Below are 19,466 nucleotides of genomic sequence, written 5' to 3'. Positions count from 1 at the left end.
GATTTCTAGCAGAACGTTTTTCTAGTAATTGCCTTATGCAGAAAATGTTATCTGTGCATGATCTACCTGCCCTACATCCACTTTGTTCTTCGGAATCTTACCACTCCTTTTCTATCCGTTTCTTTATTATTCGTCCGTACAGTCTTCCAACTGAGCTGGTCACACTAATGCCTCTGTAATTATTACAATTTTTTCTACCACCCTTTTTGTATATAGGGGTAGTTATGGAGTTTTTCCACTCAGCGGGCACGCCACTATTGCCTGAAAGGCATCCGTTGAATATTTCAACTAAAATTTCTTTTGCCTGTGTCGTACTGTGCTTAATGAGTTCAATTGGAATACCTCCGGGACCAGGAGCTTTATTGTTTTTCATTTCTCTTAACGTTAGTTCTAGATCTTGAATAGTTATATCTTCTAGTTGTTCCAGGTTGTTTGGGGCGATGATGGTTTGCCTTACATACTCCTGTCTATTCTCTTGCAATAGGTTTCTAAAGTATGTTTCCCACTCGTTTATACTTATAAGGGATATCTGGCATCTTTCTTGTACGTTTTGTCTTGTATTTGATATTGTTCTCCAAGCTTCTCTGCTTTTTGTTCCTCCCATAAGAGTGTCTATTTCTTCACATTTCTTCAGCCACATATTTTCTTTGGTTTTAATCACTTTTTTTTTGTTTCCATTCTTATTCTTGCGTAGGTTTTTCGGTCTTCTGAGCAATTGGTACTGAGCCATTTTTGATATGCTTCTTTTTTTCCCTCGTCTTTTCTTTTAAATAATCTGTAAACCAAGGGTGATTAGTGTTATTTGAGAATTTTTCCCCTAACGCTTCGAATGCAGCTTCATGTAAGCACTTTTTTAGCCGATCATATTTTTCATTCAAACTGAATACCTTGTAGTCGGAGGTGATACTGAAGACTTAGAATTAGAAGGGGAATACATAAAAGGATGTGATGAATTTAAATATCTAGGTTCAATTTTTGACAAAAACTCCACGTGCGATCAAGATATAGAATATCGAATAAGTCAAGGAAGAAAAGCTATAAAACAGCTAAATGGCATTTGGTGGAGTACAGGACTGCAAAATCAGACAAAGAAAAAAATCTACCAAACTATCGTGGAAGGAATTGTCCTGTACAACTCGGAAGTGTGGGAAGTAAAAGACCGACAAAATAAAAGACCTCAAGCTTTAGAAATGGACGCGCTTAGAAGAAGCTGCAGAATATCTAAACTGCAGCATATCCCAAACGAAGAAATAAAAGAAAGAATGGAAGTAGAAAAGGATATTATAGACAGAATAGAACAAAAAAGATTAACTATTTAGAAAAAAAGCATGTTCTTCAGAAAAAGTTCTTACTAAAATGAAACAGATAGGTATAGGTATTAAATTTTTTCAGACGTATATGAGTTATAATAAAAAAATACCTAATTCAGGGAAATAAGTAAATTTTTGTGATTTTGAAAGATCCAGGAATTTGACATGATTTTTAGGACATGACGTCTTTATTTTTATTCTTCTTATTTTAAGGGCGTAGTCGCAAATTTCGGCTTCAAGGCTGAAATGCATATTTTAAATGCATTCATTTTTTCGAATCCTCACAAAACTAATAAACATTTTTGAAAAATTTAAACGCCGAATGAAAGATTAGGTGCATTATTACCGAGGGCAGGAAACCCCTTAAAACAAAAAAAAGTTTCTTAAGAATGAGATAGGTACTTATTGAAATTAAAAACCACACTAATTTTTCTCTTTTTTCAGATATGTAACCAGTGGCGCACGCAGAGGGGTTTTGTAACCCTTCCCAAGGCATATAAAAAATACATAAAGACTAGTAGAACTTCTCTTTCACAAATAATACAAAAAAATTTCTGTGCCCAACCCATACCCCCCTCCCCAGAGCAAAATTCTAGGCGCGCCACTGTATCTAACTTATTAAAATAAACATTATAGAAGTTTTCAGGGACTTTCAATCCTCGATAATAACGTAATCTTTCATTCTGTGTTAAAATTTTTCAAAAATAATTATTAGTTTTTTCAGGATTCGAAAAAAATGAATATGTACATTTAAAAAGCATTGGAGCCGAAATTTGACGCCCACTCCCTTAAGACTTTGGCAACTTTCTGATTAGTATATAAAAATAAACAATGTGTAAAAAAAGTGATGAAAATAGCCACTTTATCATTGTCATATTCGTATGTGCGATTGCCTTCTTATTCTATTTAATATTATATTTATCTAAATTTTATTTACACAAATTTTTTGTTGCAGGAGGCATGTTTGTACAAGAAATGTAGATAAACCAATGAAGACCAAGCAGGCTTACTGTAAGCCTACTTTTAAGAATTATGTTATAAGGTGTCAGGGAAACCAAATTTGTAAAGGAGTAAGGTAAGTCTAGCAGTAAGATTACAATTATGCACTCCTAGTTTCTGTTTTTAAAATACCTTTACCAATTTTTTCTAAAATTATCCAGAAATTATCAACTTATCAATAATATCTTCTTTAAGTGCCATCTCCGCGGCGGAGGTCGGCAAACATCATAGCTATTCGTATTTTAGAGACGGCTGCTCTGAAAATTCATTTGATGTACATCCGTACCACTCTCTCAGGTTGCGCAGCCACGATAGTCTGCGTCTTCCTATGCTCCTTTTTCCTTGAATTTTTCCTTGCATAATCAATTGGAGCAAACTGTATCTCTCTCCACGTGTAATATGTCCGAGATATTCCAATTTTCTTGTTTTGATGGTACTTAGGATTTACATTTCTTTATTCATCCTTCTCAGAACCTCTTTGTTTGTGACGTGTTCTGTCCACGATATTTTCAGAATTCTTCTGTACACCTCTACACCCACAGCTCGAATGATTCTAGTTTTTTCATTGATGCAGCATTCAAGGTTCAGCAGTGTACTCAAAACGGCCGACGATAATGAAAAGAGGAATGAATTTTATCATCCGGAGTGCATCAGCGATCAGCCAAATAGTGAAAACGTAATAGTTAATGTCACTATCTCTTAAACTTTGCTTATTTGGGAATAGATCGGATGATCGGAAAACGGGGCGCATATGAAATGCCTCCCGAAGAAGGGTTTCTTACCTGTCGCTAAAATGGTCACATACGAATTGCCTCCCAAGCCCTAAATACATTACTTGCTTCTAATCTTTATGTGAAGGTGAGACGTTGCCACATCTTCATCCCTTTGTAAATTTTTGGCAAAATTGGTAATATATATAATAACCTTTATTTTATGTTATTAATAATTTGACAAAAAATACAAGAACATAATAAGTATTTTATAGATTTATTAAAAATAACATCACAAAAAACTTATTTGGAAAATATTACAAAATGTGTATAGAAATATAAAATTACAAAATATTTTTCCTAAATTTATATGATACTACTTTGACAAATTCTAATCTATTTATTTTACATTCTCTTAATTCTAAAATTTTTTCATTTAGAAAATTTATTTTTGCTGTACTTTCCGCAACAATTTTTTTTTGGTGTCGAAACAGAATTCATTTTAATGTAGGTATTTATTGGAAATTGTAAAATTATATCAATAAAATTATTTATTAATGTTAGGATGAGGGCGGGATGTAAGGGATAGTGATGCGCAACGTATAGCCTCTCCTATCCAAATGTCAACCTCACCTGCCCGTGTAATGGTCTTGATACTGACCTTTCGGTGCATCCTGCCAGATAACAAACGAGGCTCTGACGTCCGAGCGATTGCCGGTATAAGCAATCCCCCCACTTACTGGCCAACGGCTTCGGGCGGATGAGCTGATAAGTGGAAGGGCACCTTTTTGTCCTGAGATTGATAAATCGGTCTCGAAGGCGGATGAACCTAATAACAACGTAACGGTCAACGGCATAAAGATGCAGAAGGCAACGGGGAACCACTGCATTAAAGACTCGGAGAGTACCCCTAGTACAATTAGCATGACTACGACAAATCATAGAAACGATATTACTGATCATGGAACTCGGATACCAAGATCCGGCAGAGAAGGACAATCACAAGACGGCAAGGCCTTCTCGGTCGCCAGCAGAAGAAATCCTTGCCAATATAGTGTAAAGATAAACCTCACGATCTGCACATGGAACGTTAAAACATTATACGAGGCAGGTAAGACTCATAATGCAATCAAGGAGATGGATAGACTATCAGTAGACATAATGGGAATAAGTGAAATGAGATGGACGAACTCTGGGCAATGTAAAATTAATGATCATCACATATATTATTCAGGTAACCCTAATGGAAGACACGAAAATGGGGTAGGTATAATCTTAAATCAAGAAACTGCCAGACATGTTAAAAATTTTGTACCTATATCGGAAAGAATACTCCTCCTTCAACTTAATACCTACCCAATTACAACTAACATTATCCAGGTATATGCCCCTACAGCTGACAAACCGGACGAGATAATTGAAGCATTTTATAATGAACTATCCAACACCTTAAAATGCCTCCCCAAAAAGGATTTAACTTTGATTATGGGTGATCTAAATGCTAAGATTGGTAGGGGACAATCGGGAGAATTCATAGGGCAATTTGGACTTGGAGAAAGAAATGAGCGAGGAGACCGACTGGGTGAATTTGTGGCAGAAGAAGAGTTTGTGATTACTAACACTTACTTCAAACTCCCTTACAGAAGATTATATACATGGAAATCACCTCAAGACACTCCAGGCCGCATAGTGAGAAATCAAATAGATTACATCATGATTAATAAAAGATTCCGTAACAGCATAACATCAGTCAAGACATACCCAGGAGCTGATATCAAGTCAGACCATAACCCACTGATTGGCAAAATTAAGCTCAGGCTAAAGAAGGTTAGACGTAGTGTCAATCCAAAATTCGACATAAGGCTATTAAAAGACCAAAACACAGAACAGAGTGTAAAACGGTATATACAGAACAACTTGAATACCGTTATTCAATCGGATGTAATGGACCAGGAGATAGAAAAGTTGCATACAGTTTCACAAGACATACGTGAGAAATTCCTCAAACCACCAAAAATAAAGAAGAAATCGTGGATGACAAACGAGATTTTAGATATGATGGAAGAGAGGCGAAAGTCCAAAGATCAGGACATGTCATTATACAAAAGAATAGATAAAGATATCAAAAAAGCAATTAGAATAGCTAAGGATACACGACTAAGAGAACAGTGTGCGGAAATCCAGCAATTGCAACATAAACACGATTCATTCAATATGCACAAAAAAGTTAAAGAAGCTGCAGGCTTATACAAACCTAGAAGAGTTGGGTGTTTGGCAGATAACCAAGGCAAACCACTGTTAAGTGTGGAAGAAAAACTAGACACGTGGAAGAAATATGTGGAAGTAACTTTTGCAGATGAAAGGCAGAATACCATTGAAGACATTGAATGCCAAACAGGACCCCCGATTACCATTGAAGAAGTCACGTCAGCTATTAAAACAACTAAAGATGGTAAAGCTGTAGGGCCTGACCAGTTTTATGTAGAATTCCTAAAACTTATGGATGAACAAGGAATAAAATGGATAACAACCGTATTCAACAAAATATACGTAACTGGAAAAATACCCCAAAGCTGGTTAAAGTCGACCTTCGTAACTTTACCCAAAAAAGTAAATGCCAAAACATTTGAAGACTACAGAACAATTAGCCTAATGAGCCACTTACTCAAAACGTTTCTGAAGGTGATACATGGCAGAATATATAAAAAATGCGAACAACAGATATCATGGACGCAGTTTGGATTCCGCGATGCCTTAGGCACCCGAGAGGCTCTATTCGCTGTCCAAGTGCTTATGCAAAGATGCAGGGATGTTGACTGTGAAGTGTATATTTGTTTTATCGACTACAAAAAGGCGTTTGATAGAGTAAAACATGATAAACTCATAAACATCTTGAAAGAAGCGGGAGTAGATGATAGAGACTTGAGAATCATATATAATTTGTATTACAACCAAACTGCCAATATTAAAGTGGAAGACCAATTAACAGAGGCAGTCTCCATAGATAGAGGAGTGAGGCAAGGATGCATCCTGTCCCCGGTGCTGTTTAATATATACTCTGAATGTATCTTCGAGCAAGCGCTGGGAGAACTACAGGAAGGCGTATTAGTCAACGGAGTGCGTCTGAACAACATTAGATATGCCGACGACGCTGTAGTTTTTGCAGACAGTCTAGATGGTTTGCAAAGAATAATGTCGCGCATATCAGATATAAGTAGAGAATACGGACTTGATCTCAATACGAAAAAAACAAAGTATATGGTAGTCAGTAAGCGCGAAATATTAAATACACAGCTTTTGGTTAACCAACAACTAATTGACAGGGTCGACAGCTACGCATACCTTGGTACCAACATAAACAGCCAGTGGGACCACTCAAGTGAAATAAAACAACGCATAGGAAAAGCGAGATCAGCGTTCATAATGATGAAGTCTCTTTTCAGAAGCCACGATTTACCTCTTGCTACCAAAATCTCTATCATCAGATGCTATGTATTTTCTACGTTATTATACGGAGTAGAGGCCTGGACACTTTCCGAGGCTTCTTTGAGAAAACTCGAGGCATTTGAGATGTGGTGTTACAGGCGCATTTTGAGAATTTCGTGGGTGGATCGTGTGACTAATATTGAGGTTCTACGTAGAATAGGCAAGGAATGCGAGATTATTAACATAATCAAAGAGCGCAAACTAGAATATCTTGGCCATGTTATGAGGAATGAACAGAGATATGGCTTGTTGCAACTCATTCTTCAAGGCAAGGTATTTGGAAAGAGAGGACCAGGGAGAAGAAGAATATCTTGGCTTCAAAACCTGAGAAAGTGGTTTAATACATCGACAACCGGACTATTCAGAATAGCAGCAAGCAAAGTTAGGATAGCCATGCTGGTCGCCAACATCCGGAACGGATAGGCACCTTAAGAAGAAGAAGGATGAGGGCAGTATAAAGAAGAATTATGCTTGGAGTGAAAACTTTCGCATGAGTTTGTGGTTCTTTGTAAGAATAAAAAGTGCTCAGCCCAAAGATGTGGAGGAAATGTCGAATTTTCAGATATGTAATTATCAACAAGATAATCACAAAACTGGGTGACTCTTTCATCGACTGTTAAATTTCTGCCAAATCTATAGCACAAAAATCGCTAACGTCTTTAAGATGTAATAATGAAAGACCAAAATATAAATAAGAAAATGCGTAATTTCAGTTGAGGCAACACCTTTTTTCTGGTATTTTGGAGCTAAGCCCAGTGCTTGAACCTTTCTGTACCATGCCTGACCCAAATGAAAACGACATCCATGCTTCAGGAAATGCCATACGGATACTATCATGAATGGAAATTTCAAAGTCTGAAGTTATTATTTTAGACAATACATTTGGATACAGGATAATTCATTTTAAAACATTCTTCTATGATATATTTAAAAGCGAGATAATATGAAGATGTCTTTTTATCTGCTTCAGGAAATGCCATACGGATACTATCATGAATGGAAATTTCAAAGTCTGAAGTTATTATTTTAGACAATACATTTGAATACAGGATAATTCATTTTAAAACATTCTTCTATGATATATTTAAAAGCGAGATAATATGAAGATGTCTTTTTATCTGCTTCAGGAAATGCCATGCGGATACTATCATGAATGGAAATTTCAAAGTCTGAAGTTATTATTTTAGACAATACATTTGAATACAGGATAATTCATTTTAAAACATTCTTCTATGATGTATTTAAAAGCGAGATAATATGAAGATGACTTTTTATCTGCTTCAGGAAATGCCATACGGATACTATCATGAATGGAAATTTCAAAGTCTGCAGTTATTATTTTAGACAATACATTTGAATACAGGATAATTCATTTTAAAACATTCTTCTATGATATATTTAAAAACGAGATAATATGAAGATGACTTTTTATCTGCTTCAGGAAATGCCATAAGGATACTATCATGAATGGAAATTTCAAAGTCTGAAGTTATTATTTTAGACAATACATTTGAATACAGGATAATTCATTTTAAAACATTCTTCTATGATATATTTAAAAACGAGATAATATGAAGATGACTTTTTATCTGCTTCAGGAAATGCCATACGGATACTATCATGAATGGAAATTTCAAAGTCTGAAGTTATTATTTTAAACAATACATTTGAATACAGGATAATTCATTTTAAAACATTCTTCTATGACATATTTAAAAGCGAGATAATATGAAGATGACTTTTTATCTGCTTCAGGAAATGACATACGGATACTATCATGAATGGAAATTTCAAAGTCTGCAGTTATTATTTTAGACAATACATTTTAATACAGGATAATTCATTTTAAAACATTCTTCTATGATATATTTAAAAGCGAGATAATGAAGATGACTTTTTATCTTGAAGTAAACAAAATACAAGAGGAATATAATGTCCATTTTTCAAGCCATGTGTACTAAATAATTGAGTGAAGAAACGAGGACAGTATTCAAAAGTTCCGTCAACATACCAATTGGAAACAGTCAAAAGAAAACGAAATTTTGAAAAACATGTTAATATAACAATAATCTTTGTCATATTTAATCATAAAATTTTCGTTTCTATTTGTAATAATAGAAGATGAATCAAGAGGTTTATGAAATTCAGATATATTTTTGAGAAGTTTAATTAAAGAATTAGTGGTTCTAGCATAATATAAATTTTGTCTAACCCTATTAATATAATTGATAGTAAATGTCTCTATATTTGCCTTCTAATTTCTTTACAGATGAGCTTCATTAGTTTTTCGCTGAGATCTTCCATGGCTGCTCTTTTTATTGAGTTGCTTACGGCTTTTCTATTGTAAACTTCGGCAGACAACTTCTCGTGGTTATGATCTAATATTGATTCAATTATCGTATTTTCACATCCCTGTGTTTTCACAAATGCTTTGCAGGTTTTTTTAGTACATGTCCACCGTTTTACTGTATCTTTGGCCAACATTTTTTGAAAACCGAATGTATAACCATCAATTGATAGTGAAGGTTTGCCCTTTTGACTGACACTTATCGTTGATTCCATTACTTCGGATGTTATGACTTAAACACAATTTGATCTTGAAATCGACGAACTGACAAGCTGGAAATAGACAAACTGACTGATGCAAGGACTAATAAACTTTCAAGTCTAATCCACAGAGAACGGCAGTTCTCACCAGTGGCGCACAACACCCCTACATGCGACACTATATATACACGAAATTTTCGATTTTCTAAACCTGACTGAATTTAAACTTGGGCCAAACCCCATCTTAAAGTTTAGGAAAAAACTCGTCCATTCATATGTCAACCATCAATTTTGGTCCAAGGGTGTGGATTTTACGGCCCTTCCCATTTAATGCCTGTTTTTCGTTCTCGTCCCCAAAACTACCAAAAATTTCAAAAATTTAAGCCCGACCTTTGCGGCTTCTGATAGCACAGATAATTACCTTTCCAACGCATGTTAAATTTTGAAAATCGGTTATACCATTCAAAAGTTATCGAGCTCAGAAATATGACTCAATTTTTATTTAAAAAATGGAAAATGTTTGTGGATATGTATGTATGTATGTATGTATGTATGTATGTATGTATGTATGTATGTGTGTGGAAAAGTTACACCGATCTGAATAATTTTTTCTGTGTTTCAAGAATGTGTGAGGGCCGATTCAGAACCGGTCTAATTTTTGACTTCTGACTACCCTTAAGCCAGCTAGAGGGCTAGGTAGATACAAAATAGCATATTTTTTGGGCGTATATATCTTAGGTTTAACAAAAGACAGGAACACCGCAAATACACCAAATCAATAGGGTTGAGTTAAGCTTTTAAATGGCGCATAAGCGATCAAGCTGAGATATACACACTGCTCACCATAGCCAAAAAACTGAAAAATTAAACTTTGAAAATTTTGGTTTTTCGACAATTACTCAAAATTTCAACCTACGAATTGCGCCAATAACTGAGCGTTTGTAGAAGGACTCAGGACGCGTCTAACGGTGTATACCTCATATCTGGGAAAATTCGAATTTTTAAGTTATAGGCTTCATAAGTATGATCAAATCTATTTCTTATGGGAAAAACGGGTTTTCAAGCTCAATAATTCCTGTAATACGTTCAGTTATCACACTCGATCTTGGATGCATCAGATACTACTTGTCAATACGTTTCAAATTTATGTTTGGTGATCAACATCAGGTAAGCCGTTCAGAAGTTATAGAGCTCCAAATATATAATTAGTCCAGGAACTGTAATTTTTCACTTTTGCAATTTTTACAGAATGGATAGATTTGTTTGAAAATTTGACAATAAGTAGTGGATAGTCCAAGGATCAAAATCTATATGATGCAGAAATACGCTTTTACCATGGGGTGTGACAACCAACCTCATCTCGAGGGTGGAAATTTTTTATTATATTTTGACCGCAAATGCTGGTAAAAATATTAATTATAAGCAAAAAATGTTCATTATACATTTTTTTCATAAAATTAATAGTTTTCGATTTAGTGGTTATCGAAGCTGTTAGTTTTATATCGAATAAATTACCAGAGACCGGCAGTTCCCGCCAGTGGCTCAGAAATGCACCCCCCTACACGCGACACTATTATTTGCACGAAATTTTCAATTTTCTAAATCTGACTGAATTGAAAATTGTGCCAACTCCCATCTTCAAGTTAAGAAAAAGACTCACCCATTCATATGTCAACCATCCATTTTATTCCAAGGGTGTCGATTTTACGGCCCTTCCTATTTAGGGTCTGTTTTTCGTTCTGGTCCCCAAAACTCCCAAAAACTTCGAAAATTTAAGTCCGACCTTTGCGGCTTCTAACAATACTGATCATTACCTTTCCAACTTATGTCTAATTTTGAACATTACCAGAGAACGGCAGTTCTCGCCAGTGGCGCACACCCACACCCCCCTACACGCGACACTATATTATACACGAAATTTTCGATTTTCTAAATCTGACTGAATTGAAAATTGGGCCAACTCCCATCTTAAAGTTCAGAAAAAGACTCACCGATTTATATGTCAATCATCGATTTTGGTCCAAGGGTGTAGATTTTACGGCCCTTCCTATTTAGGGTCTGTTTTTCGTTCTCGTCCCCAAAATTCCCAAAAATTTTAAAAATTAAGTCCAACCTTTGCGGCTTCTAATAGAACTGATCATTACCTTTCCAACGCATGTCTAATTTTGAAAATCGGTTATACCATTCAAAAGTTATAGAGCTTAGAAATGTGACTCAATTTTTATTTAAAAAAGAGAAAATGTTTGTGGATATGTATGTATGTGTGTTTAAAAGTTAAACCCATTTGATATTTTTTCTCTGTGTTTGAAGAGGGGGTCAGGGCCGATTTAGAACCGGTGTAGTTTGTGACTTTTGACCACCCATAAGCCAGCTATAGGACTTGGTAGGTACAAAACAGCATATTTTTTTGGGGTATATATCTTCGGTTCAAGAAGAGACAGGAAAACCGCAAATACACCAAATCCATAGAGTTGAGTTAAGCTTTTAAATGGTGTCTAAGCTGTCAGGATCAGACATACGCACGGCTCAGTATCGCCGAAAAACTGAAAAACTAAACTTTGAAAATTTTGGTTTTTCGACAATTACTCAACATTTCAACCTACGAATTGCGCCAATAACTTAGCGTTTGTAGAAGGACTCAAGACGAATCTAACGGTGTATACCTTATATCCGGGAAAGTTCGAATTTTTAGGTTATAGGCTTCATAAGTATGATAAAATCTATTTCCTGTGGGAAAAACGGTTTCTTAAGATCAATAATTCCTGTAATAGCTTCAGTTATCATACTTGACCTTAGATCCATCAGATACTACTGGTCAATACGTTTCAAACTCATGTTTACTGATCAAAATCGGTTAAGCCGTTTAGAAGTTAAATTATAAAACCATATATATAAAAGTAAGCTATAAAAGTATAATCCAATTAACGATTATTCCCGAAATGGTTTATGTAGTTGTAGTGGTTACGACGCTAAATTTGATCTGGCAACGGGCAATCCGATTTCATTTACCGGCCATCTCAATATTTTTGTTTCAATCTATTTCGAATAGAAAAAAATCTAGTGTACATTCGATAGATACTAGATTATTTGGGATATAATGCAACAAAGGTGACCATTTATAAAGCTTGACGTGTAATAGGTAGTGTGACCAACTCCAATTCAGTCGAACTCGGGACAAAGCTGAAAAAAATACTTAAAATCCGGGACTTTTCAATGAAAATCGGGCCATGTTTTTCAAATATAGAACTTTAATATCATCATTTTATTGATAATTTAACATTTTTATGTTGACAATGATATTTTTGTTGGGATTAAGCAACAATTGATTGTAATTATAACTACATTTTTCTTAGTTTTTGACGTTTCGACTCCCAATCCGGAAATCGTTCTTAAAAAAGGAAATTTTTTATGTTGTACTAGTATTACAAAGAGCACTGAACGCTAGAATGCTGGAAAAAAGACCGGTTGGAAAGCCAAGAAAGGGCTGGGAAGACACAGTAAACAGCGACGCACAAGCACTTTTAGGAGTCCGTGTATGGAGAAGAGCAGCCACATACAAACAACAAGGGTGGAGGCAAAAAATAAAGGAGGCCAAGGCTCAATTTGGGCTGTAGCGTCGTAGAAGAAAAAAAATTAGTACATATTACATTCCAGACATTGTCGACTTTTTTGCGTCCCACCAATTCAATTTAATGTGAATTCTTAAAAGAATAACGTATTCAAAATTTCAAAATAAAATTTTACCAAAACGTTGAAAATTCGGATGTCCCAGAAGCCTTGTCCGGGACAGCGGGACACGACTTCGTAATTCAACACTAGTAATAGGGGAACATTGCATTCAACTTCATACATTTAATTTATAAATAACTTTGAAAAACTCCTGATACAAGAATAAAAAACCGCTAAACGCCGTATAGTCCTGTCGCCAGGGGGGGTACAACGGCCTCGTTAATTCAGATGGACTTACCCAAATTTTTTTTATGTATTTTGACCCGTAGAACACGAATTTTTTGGGTAACAGTTGATCCGGATGTCGATAAGATTGTTATAGACCAAGAACTTGAGGAATCAAATAACAGCGATTTTTGGCAAAACAAAACAATATTTTGTATTTTTTGGGTCATTTTAAGCAAAAAATATTTCTACAAGTTTTTTAGTAGGATGCACAGTTTTCGAGATAAACGCGGTTGAACTTTCAAAAAATCGAAAAACTGCAATTTTTAAACCCGAATAACTTTTGATTAAAAAATAAAATAGCAATTCTGCTTAGCGCCTTTGAAAGTTCAAGTCAAATTATGTCGGTTTTGATTATTTGCATTGCTAAAAATTTATTGTGTTATTGCTAAACAAAGCTACAAACAACTAGTGCGTGAGTGATGTTTCTATGATTTCTCATTTAAAATCGAACGAGTAGGTAGAATAGGTACTAGTGCAATCAAGACTATTTCTACGTTACATGCGTTAAAACGCATGTAAAAGCACGGGAAACCCTACGTGTTTATAGCTTTGTTAAACAATAAAAAAATAAATTTTTACCAATGCAAATAATCAAAACCGATATAATTTGACTTAAACTTTCAAATGCGGTAAGCAGACTTGCTATTTTATTTTTTAATCAAAAGTTATTCGGGTTCAAAAATTGCAATTTTTCGATTTTTTTAAAGTTCAACCGCGTTTATCTCGAAAACTGTGCATCCTACGAAAAAACTTGTAGAAATATTTTTTACTTAAAATGGCCCAAAAAATACAAAATATTGTTTTGTTTTGCCAAAAATCGCTGTTATTTGATTCCTCAAGTTCTTGGTCTATAACAATCTTATCGACATCCGGATCAACTGTTACCCAAAAAATTCGTGTTCTACGGGTCAAAATACATAAAAAAAACTTGAGTAAGTCCATCTGAATTAACGAGGCCGTTGTACCCCCCTGGCGACAGGACTAGTAAAAATGAGTGGCGCATAAAATATTCCAGCTACAAAAGATCTGATATGAATATTACGTGGCGCGAAAATGGATTTTCATTTGATGCAAAACAAAATTCTAGTTTTATTTTAAAAGATTTTTCCATAATATTTGCTAAATTTGAAGTAAACGCGCCACAAAAGAGTTTTAAAATGCAAACTGTATCAAAGTTACTCTTTTGTGGCGCGTTTACTTCAAATTTAGCAAATATTATGGAAAAATCTTTTAAAATAAAACTAGAATTTTGTTTTGCATCAAATGAAAATCCATTTTCGCGCCACGTAATATTCATATCAGATCTTTTGTAGCTGGAATATTTTATGCGCCACTCATTTTTACGGCGTTTAGCGGTTTTTTATTCTTGTACAATATACAAAAGAGATAAACAAACAAAATATACCTATTTAGTTTACCTATTTAGTACTTATTTAAATTACGATTTGACAACATTGTGTCGTTATACAGAGCTTAAATAAATAGACAAAATATCAGCCTAAATGATTACCGAAACGGAGGCTTTTCGATTTTACCTGGGAGGCATTTCATGTATGAAAATATTTACCTGAAAAAGTGGGAGATGGGAGGCATTTAGATAACGCCGGGAAAACGAAGAGTGAGCTGATAAAAAAGTGAAAGGGCTCGTGTGGGATTCGAACCCACGACCTCCACTTCGAAATAATCAGTGTGGTGCTCTAACCAACTGAGCTAACAAGCCAACATTTGTTGTTCTTTAGAGAAAATCTAGTCTTATTTTATTTTTAGCTACAATATTTTACACCAACAAATACTTCAAGGTTCAAGGATATTTACGTTAGAGAATACAGTTAATTTATTTGTGTGGAAGTGTGAAATAAATAAACCAACCTTGGAATGTTAAATTTACCATTTCATTTGAACAGAGCCGGCCTTAACATTATTTGTGAAAACACCGGAAAAGCATAGACACTGTAATAGAACTAGAGAGTAAAATCACAAATTGTATTGTTTTATAAACTATGTGGCTAAGCAATGTTTATTAAGCGTCCATTACCAGAGAACGGCAGTTCTCGCCAGTGGCGCACACCAACGTCCCCCTACACTCGACACTATATGTACACGAAATTTTCGATTTTCTAAATCTGACTTATTTGAAAGATGGGCCAAGTCCCATCTTAAAGTTCAGGAAAAGACTCACCCATTCATATGTCAACCATCCATTTTGGTCTAAGGGTGTGGATTTTACGGCCCTTTCCATTTAGGGTCTGTTTTTCGTTCTCGTCCCTATAAGTCCCAAAAATTTCGAAAATATATGTCCGACCTTTCCGGCTTCTAATAGTGCTGATCATTACCTTTCCAACGCATGTCTAATTTTAAAAATCGGTTATACCATTCAAAAGTTACCGAGCTCAGAAATATGACTCAATTTTTATTAAAAAACCGGAAAATGTTTGTGGATATGTATGTGTGTTTGAAAGTTAAACCGATTTGAATTTTTTTTTCTTTGTTTGAAGAGAGGGTCAGGGCCGATTCAGAACCGGTGTAGTTTGTGACTTTTGACCACCCATAAGCCAGCTAGAGGACTTGGTAGGTACAAAACGGCATATTTTTTGGTAGTATATATCTTCGGACCAAGAGGAGAACCGCAAATACACCAAATCAATAGTGTTGAGTTAAGCTTTCAAATGGTGTTTACGCCTTCAGGATCAGACATACACACGGCTCAGTATAGCCGAAAAACTGAAAAACTATACTTTGAAAATTTTGGTTTTTCGACAATTACTCAAAATTTCAACCTACGAATTGCGCCAATAACTGAGCGTTTGTAGAAGGACTCTAGACGAATCTAACGGTGTATACGTCATATCCAGGAAAATTCGAATTTTTAAGTTATAGGCTTCATAATTATGATCAAATCCATTTCCTACGGGAAAAACGGTTTCCCAACCTCAATAATTCCTAATAGCTTCAGTTATCATACTTGACCTTAGATCCATCAGATACTACTGGTAAATACGTTTCAAACTCATGTTTACTGATCAAAATCGGTTAAGCCTTTTAGAGGTTATTAAGCTACAAGAGTATAATCCAATTAACGATTATTCCCGAAATGGTTTATGTAGTTGTAGTGATTACGACGCTAAATTTGATCTGGCAACGGGCAATCCGACTTCATTTACCGGTCATCTCAATATTTTTTTTTCAATCTATTTCGGATTTTGGACACTAGATCATTTGTGAGATAATGCAACAAAGGTGAAATTTATAAAGCTTAACGAGTAATAGAGGAACATTTCATTCAACTTCATACATTTAATTTATAAATAACTTTGAAAAACTCCTGATACAAGAATAAAAAACCGCTAAACGCCTTAAAAATGAGTGACGCATACAATATTCCAGCTACAAAAGATCTGATATGAATATTACGTGGCGCGAAAATGTATTTTCATTTTGATGTAAAACAAAATTCTAGTTTTATTTTAAAAGATTTTTCAATAATATTTGCTAAATTTGAAATAAACGCGCCACAAAAGAGTTTCAAAATTCAAACTGTATCAAAGTTCCTCTTTTGTGGCGCGTTTACTTCAAATTTAGCAAATATTATGGAAAAATATTTTAAAATAAAACTAGAATTTTGTTTTACATCAAAATGAAAATACATTTTCGCGCCACGTAATATTCATATCAGATCTTTTGTAGCTGGATTATTGTATGCGCCACTCATTTTTAAGGCGTTTAGCGGTTTTTTATTCTTGTTATAAATTTAACGCAATAGAAGTTGAATGCAGTAGAATAAAGAGTAGGTACCTATATGCAGTTGAGACGAGACGAAAAACGAGTACCAAAAAGAAAGGAGTACGGTACTAAAAAGAAAGAGAAGGGATATAGAAAACCAACTGAAAGAACTACAGAAGTGCGTCGAAAAAAGGATAATAATAGCAAGATATGTATAACACAGAAATGTAAACGCAAAAATTCTATAAGAACGTTAACCAGAAGAGAAAGGAATTCAATAGTTAGAAATAGGACAGGAGAGATCATTGGTGATCAGGACCAGATACTAGAAAGATGAGCAGAAAATTTTGAGGAGAGGCTAAATATAAGAAGCTAGATGTGGTTGCAAGAAGCAGAAATTCAGCTTGAAGACATGGAAGACGAAAAAGAGAAAGATAACATCCTAGCAGAGGAAAAAGTCATCAAATCAATGTAAAAATCGAAAGAAAACAAACCTCCTGACCATACAAAGTTGTATAAGTAGGCTAGTAGAACTGATTTGGAAGCAGGTAAAACTACTAGAAGACTGGAACGTAGATGTAATAGTACCATGTTCATAAAAAAGGAGATCAAATGATTTGTAATAACTACAGAGACATTACCCTCCTAAATGTGACCTACAAAATATTGCCCTAAATTATTTACAAACCACTAGTAAACCAATATGGGTTTACTAGTCGTTAGTTTGCTAGTTTACTAGTCGATACAAAACCAGTATGGGTTTCGCAAAAAAAATCAACTATCTATCAAATATTCCTTCAAAGACAAGCTTTGGAAAAACATTTGTTTGAGGATTTTAGATGTGCTGTAACCCTTACAAAGGTTATTGGCTAGCTCATCCTGGCGTAGGTCCTGTGCTGTGCAACAATAAATCCCTTTTCCAAGGATCTAAGGGAGGTTAATCAATAAAATTCAAAAGTTTTACATATTCATTTATTGACCCTAATAAATCAATTAGATACACATTATTGCTATTTAAAATACTGAAGAAAGGAAATTGAAGATTATTAACAAAAAGAAAATTGTCAAGGAAACTAATTTGTTCAGTAGCACTTTGCTAACACCTGACTGCAAGAGGACTACTTATCTTTTGCGTCCGTCGAGGGATCTCCATTGCCGTCCTCAGGTTTTGGAGGGACTTCGGCTCCACGTAGCCTCTGTTGACTGGAGGTGGAGGTGTTCGGATGCAGGCCCTTATTGCAGTTGAATGGGCACCGGTGCAGAACGGCGGCTAGATGGTACTTGATTCATACAGCATGGGAATAGGTTCTCCCCAGCGACTAAGAAAAAAAAAACAGTGCGTATTACTAGGGGTATAATAGCACATGAGATCCACGTTTGGCAAGGAGACCCAGTTCGCGTATAAATAGACCGTCCTACTAAAGTCAAACGGTCGCAACTAATACCACTGAACATAATCTCCTTGCCCAACGAAGATACACAAAAGTAAAAATTATAAAATTAACGATAGCAATAAGCGTAAAAAAATAAAGATAATAATAAATAAAAAATCTCAAGCATTGCTAAGGATCGCTCACTAAAATATTTACCGAAATGCATAAGGTAAATTATAATTAAGAAAATATAGGTCTGGATCCTGCGTATGAAAAAAAAGTTGGTTAATAACAAGCTGAAAATTTGTTAATAGCTTAACGGTGTCTAGTCGGACAGACTTTGATATATGGGAACACTGGAACAGGGAAAGTTTTAATTGTGGAACAGGTTAAAAATTTGGAACGGTCAGACCACGAAAACGTCACATGTATTTTGTCCGACAGAACTTCCAATTGATTTGTTACCCTTTCATTAAACTCTCATGCAAAAATCAGACTGCTATTTATCACCTGTCATAATTCCTGTCATTTGACATATTCTACGTGTTCCACTCATTATAATTCCAATTTGGTGATAAATAGTAGCCTGAATTTTGCATGAGAGTTTAATGAAAGGGTAACTAATCAATTGGAAGTTCTGTCGGACAAAATACATGTGACGTTTTCGTGGACTGACCTCCAAATTTTTTACCTGTTCCACAATTAAAACTGCCCCTGTTCCAGTGTTCCTAAATATCAAACTTTGTCCGACTAGACACCCTTGAGCTATTAACAAATTTTCAGCTTGCTATTAATCAACTTTTTTTCATACGCGGGGTCCAGACCTAATACTCACCCCAAATAAGTTGGGAAAAACTTCTTGTTGTAGATAATATTATTTCATGGGTTTTGCTTCTTTCAAGTTTTATTCGGAAGAGTACAAATTATATCAAGGCACTCATTTTTAAGTGGTTAACATATTGGAGAAAAACTAGTACTGACGAATATTTGATGCTCGCTAATTACAATAAATAGTTCGGGTTTCAGAAAATTATTATTTGAAGTACGTTAAGAGAATAGGACAGGAGCTAGAACAATTGAAGTGCTGAACTTAATTTTTGAATAGCGAATGGAAAGACTACAGAATTATATAATTCAATAATTATAATTAAATAATTATATGTAATTATATAATATACAGAAGAATAATATAATTTGAATGGAAAGACTACAGAATGAAATGTTAACTAAAACGAAAAGGCTTGGAACGAAAATTAACTCAAATGTCAAAGAAACAAAATAAAGAGAAAATCTATATATGAGAAATAAAACACAAAGGAAGACAATAGGATAAATTATAGAAAGGAGATGGAACATTGTAACGT

At 34.8% G+C, this 19,466-nt stretch overlaps 2 protein-coding genes, 1 long non-coding RNA gene and 1 other non-coding gene across 6 annotated transcripts in view; 2 read left to right on the top strand and 2 right to left on the bottom strand.

The window, feature by feature from the left end:
* LOC114324315 (protein LLP homolog) overlaps positions 1-19,466 on the top strand; it is a 191,166-nt gene that overhangs the window by 23,560 nt on the left and 148,140 nt on the right. The window lies entirely within an intron of this gene.
* The window catches only part of LOC114324312 (epidermal growth factor-like protein 7), a 635,750-nt gene that overhangs the window by 478,266 nt on the left and 138,018 nt on the right, over positions 1-19,466 (top strand). For all 3 annotated transcript variants that reach the window (XM_050661077.1, XM_050661078.1, XM_028272117.2), the window contains exon 2: positions 2,266-2,385. In XM_050661077.1, the coding sequence (XP_050517034.1) occupies positions 2,266-2,385 (120 nt within the window). The remainder of the gene's footprint in view (positions 1-2,265; positions 2,386-19,466) is intronic.
* On the bottom strand, positions 14,650-14,729 carry Trnai-gau (transfer RNA isoleucine (anticodon GAU)). Its single transcript is given in 2 exon segments — positions 14,650-14,685; positions 14,692-14,729. It is a non-coding gene; the product is annotated as a tRNA-Ile (tRNA).
* On the bottom strand, positions 17,688-19,153 carry LOC114324313 (uncharacterized). Its single transcript, XR_003651527.2, has 2 exons — positions 18,938-19,153; positions 17,688-18,048 (listed from the first exon to the last, which is right to left on the bottom strand). It is a non-coding gene; the product is annotated as an uncharacterized LOC114324313 (long non-coding RNA).

The sequence above is a fragment of the Diabrotica virgifera genome, chromosome 9 (genome assembly GCF_917563875.1).
Source record: "Diabrotica virgifera virgifera chromosome 9, PGI_DIABVI_V3a".
NCBI lineage: Eukaryota > Metazoa > Arthropoda > Insecta > Coleoptera > Chrysomelidae > Diabrotica > Diabrotica virgifera.
Note: the sequence above shows the minus strand (reverse complement) of the source record. Positions and strands in the feature narration are given on the sequence as shown.